This window comes from Medicago truncatula, chromosome 3 (genome assembly GCF_003473485.1).
Source record: "Medicago truncatula cultivar Jemalong A17 chromosome 3, MtrunA17r5.0-ANR, whole genome shotgun sequence".
NCBI classification, from domain to species: Eukaryota; Viridiplantae; Streptophyta; class Magnoliopsida; order Fabales; family Fabaceae; genus Medicago; species Medicago truncatula.
Window position 1 is genome coordinate 40,900,442 of NC_053044.1, and position 3,452 is coordinate 40,903,893.

At 31.3% G+C, this 3,452-nt stretch overlaps 1 protein-coding gene across 1 annotated transcript; it reads right to left on the minus strand.

The window, feature by feature from the left end:
- Positions 1-1,556: 1,556 nt before the first annotated feature.
- Positions 1,557-3,182, minus strand: LOC11432726 (rho GDP-dissociation inhibitor 1). The gene is made up of 5 exons (XM_003601506.2): positions 2,845-3,182; positions 2,455-2,521; positions 1,999-2,217; positions 1,771-1,895; positions 1,557-1,628 (listed from the first exon to the last, which is right to left on the minus strand). Exons 1-5 carry the CDS (start codon positions 3,040-3,042, stop codon positions 1,557-1,559), a joined length of 681 nt encoding a protein of 226 aa, XP_003601554.1. The 5' UTR covers positions 3,043-3,182.
- Positions 3,183-3,452: the final 270 nt, after the last annotated feature.

Here is a 3,452-nt window from a genome sequence, read left to right on the forward strand (position 1 = left end):
ATAACCAACCCAATAATAGAACGAAGTCGATTAGCCAGGACCTTCGCAAGAATTTTATACATACTTCCCACCAAAGAAATTGGACGAAAATCATTAAGCCGTTGCGGACTCTCAACCTTAGGAATAAGAGCAATGAAAGTACTATTGATGTCTTTGGTCAGCTTCCCATTTCTGTGAAATTCAATAAGAAATCGCATAACATCATCCCGCATAATATCCCAAAAATCCTTAATGAAGCCAAAAGTAATACCATCAGGGCTGGACATTTATAATTATCACAATCCCACACCGCGGCCTTTACCTCTTCCACAGAAAATGGTATAACCAAACTAGCACCCTCTCCATGAGTCAGCGACGAAAACTGAAGGCCCGCGATGCTAGGACGTTGAACATTACTTGCTTGGAAATGAGTAGAAAAATGAGAAAAAACTGCCCTTCTGACATTGTCAACACCCTCAATCAAAACACCATCGACAAGAAAACAAGACACAGCATTACCTCTTCATCTTAAGGCATTCGTTAACAAGATCTTCTAAGAAAAACCTCAAGAAAGACAAGACCTTTAAAAAAAAAACTTAAGGAAATTGAGTGTAATTTTCCCTATTATTTTATTACAATTTTTTCTCGTAAAAAGCCAAAAATAAATCTTATAAAAGGGCTACAAGATGTCTCATAAATAATTATAGTCAATGGGAAAAAGTAATATTTGAAAAATATATGAGCAACATTTACTCCTTAAAAAAAAGTCAGATACACATTTAAATTATTAAACTTTTTTCAAAGCTATAAATATAATAAGGGATTGTCTAACATGTGCAATATTGCACATGTTAAGGCAACTAAAAGTAGTAACTTTTTATTGAAATCAACAATTAATTATTAAAAATCTACATGGTTAATATAATAATATTGTACCAATAATATATGAATTTCTAGATGAGTTGAGCAAGCTACTATATCGAAGAAAATTATCATTCAAACCAAAATTATGACATTAGTTATGGTGAAAATAAGTTGTAAAATTGTGGTGATTGTGACTATAGCAGCAATACTAATGGTTGAGATGTCCATGCCATTAACATTCATTCCATCCTCATCAATGGTGCAACATCGGTATCTATAGTATAAAGAGAGATAAAGATAAAATTGTTAATGACTATAGCAGCAATACTAATGGTTGAGATGTCCATGCCATTAACATTCACTATGTTCTTAAAAACCTATATGCTTTTTTTTTCTCCTTGGCAAAAAAGCCTAATGCCAATCTTTTACAAATTACACCAAAAAAATTTGACTCACAAAAAGATTGTTGTCTCTTATTTTAGATTAGTAAATGCAATGTAGCTAAGAAAGTCACAAAATATAGACAAGCAAGGCATTTTCTAGATACACCAAATAATCTTTTTTCTCTATTGTTTCCTTGAGTAAATTATTAAAAGGAATTCAGTACAAGATGAAACTTGATACATAAGATATCTGAAAAAAATTAAAAATAAAAAATATTGACTAAATATGGTAGAATTACTATTGCAAATTGGGAAACTCTCCATGTATGATCAAGCCCAATCCTTCCTAATATCAAAAGTATAGTTGATCTCCAAGTAACACTTATTGTCATCATCCAGAAACTGCAAAAGAAAAATATGTATCATTATCTTACAACAAAAAAATTACACTTAATATTTTAAAGTTACCAATAAATAACTATGAGGAACATTTCATCTAATTAGTTCAATCAAAATCAGTGCAGTTAATTGTAATCTAAATTACCTTTGTTCTTGCAGAATATTGTCCCCTAGCAAATATCCCAGAGGGTGTGACTTCTTCTGGCATCTCATGTGTGTAAGGCTCTGGTTGAGGGCTGAAAGTTCCAAGCATCTCTTTTGAGCTATCCACTGAAATAATATTTGTTTTAATGCAATTAAAATTGAAAAGCATAAGTGTTACAAAATTGGAAATTTGAAAAACATTAGACTAGATGAATTAAATTTAACATACCCTTAACAGCAGTCTTCCAAACAGTATTGGTGTATTTTAACCCAGAAACAATGTTATTGCTCACAACAAAGTTGAATTTCAGACGGTAAGGACTACCTTCTTTAAGAGTAAACCACAATCCCTGTGGTTTTCCATCTTCAGGAATGGGAAGAACAATGTCATCTCTACCAGGAGAGATTATAGAAAGGCTTGTAAAATTCACTTCAGGTTCAAGGATTTCTACAAATACATAGAAAAAAAATAGTAAATTCTCAAAAGTAAGATCTTCGTCAACCATGTATAAACACATACTCTCTTCGTCCCACACTTGTTTATTTCATACAAATTAAGAAAGCGTAAATAATCATTTTGGTCTCTAAATGTGTATTATGTGAGACCATGTCACTATAGTCTATAGTAACTGTCTATATCGAAATTATAAACATATCCTCAAATGATTTTTTTTTTTTTATATACCTCCAATGTTGTTGACATCGACACTCCCAAGAAGCTGCTCCTTCCATTTCCTTAGACTCTCATCGTCCTATATTCAATCGTACAACCAAAAAACAAAATAATGAATAGAAAATAAAGCATGAAAAACAATGAGCAAATACTCAAATTAGTCTTTGAAATTGTAGGACGATATGTACAACAATCTATTCCTCACATTATTGATATTCTAAAACTATTTATGAAATTGCATAATTTTAATCAAATGACATTAAGATGATAATTTTGAGATGAATTTAAAACTAAGTTAATACTTTATATTTTCAGATACCATTCTAGAATATTGATAATGTGAAGGACTAGATTGATTCAAATATGAACAAAAAAAATGTGTAGTTCCACAAGAAACAAAACCTTATCTTTCTCAAGGTGTTCTTTAATAGTGCACATAGGACCTAGCTGTATTTTTGCTCCATATTCATCTTCTTCCTCTTCAGTTGCATAGACAGAAGATTCACTTGTATGCCTGGTAAGAGGCTCATGATGTTCATCTTTTTCTCCACCAGCCTCACTAGTTTGTCCTGTTTCTTTGTTTTCATCATCAGACCCCATCTTCTTGGAACTTCAACAGCTCCAATATCCAAGGTAGTTAACTCATCAACAGAGATAAAAAGAAATAACAATTGTGACCCAAAACTATGTACTAAAAGAATTTGACCTCAACAAAACAAATTCTATAGACAGAAATTTATGTCAAGAATGAAGAAGATTGTTGAGACAAATTAAAAAAAAAACTTTTGAAGAGAAGGGACTAGTGAAACCAATGAAAAAAACATAAAACAGTGACCGTTTGTGTTTCAGAAAACCAAACAAGAATAAATAAAGAAAAATGTCACATAATATAAACAAATATGAAAAAGTGATTGTTTGTTTTTGTTAATAGCTTTTTCTTCCTATCTATTTTATTCCTCTTTTTGTGGTGCTAGTTCAAAATGGGAGGAGGAGAGGAAAAAAAGATTGGT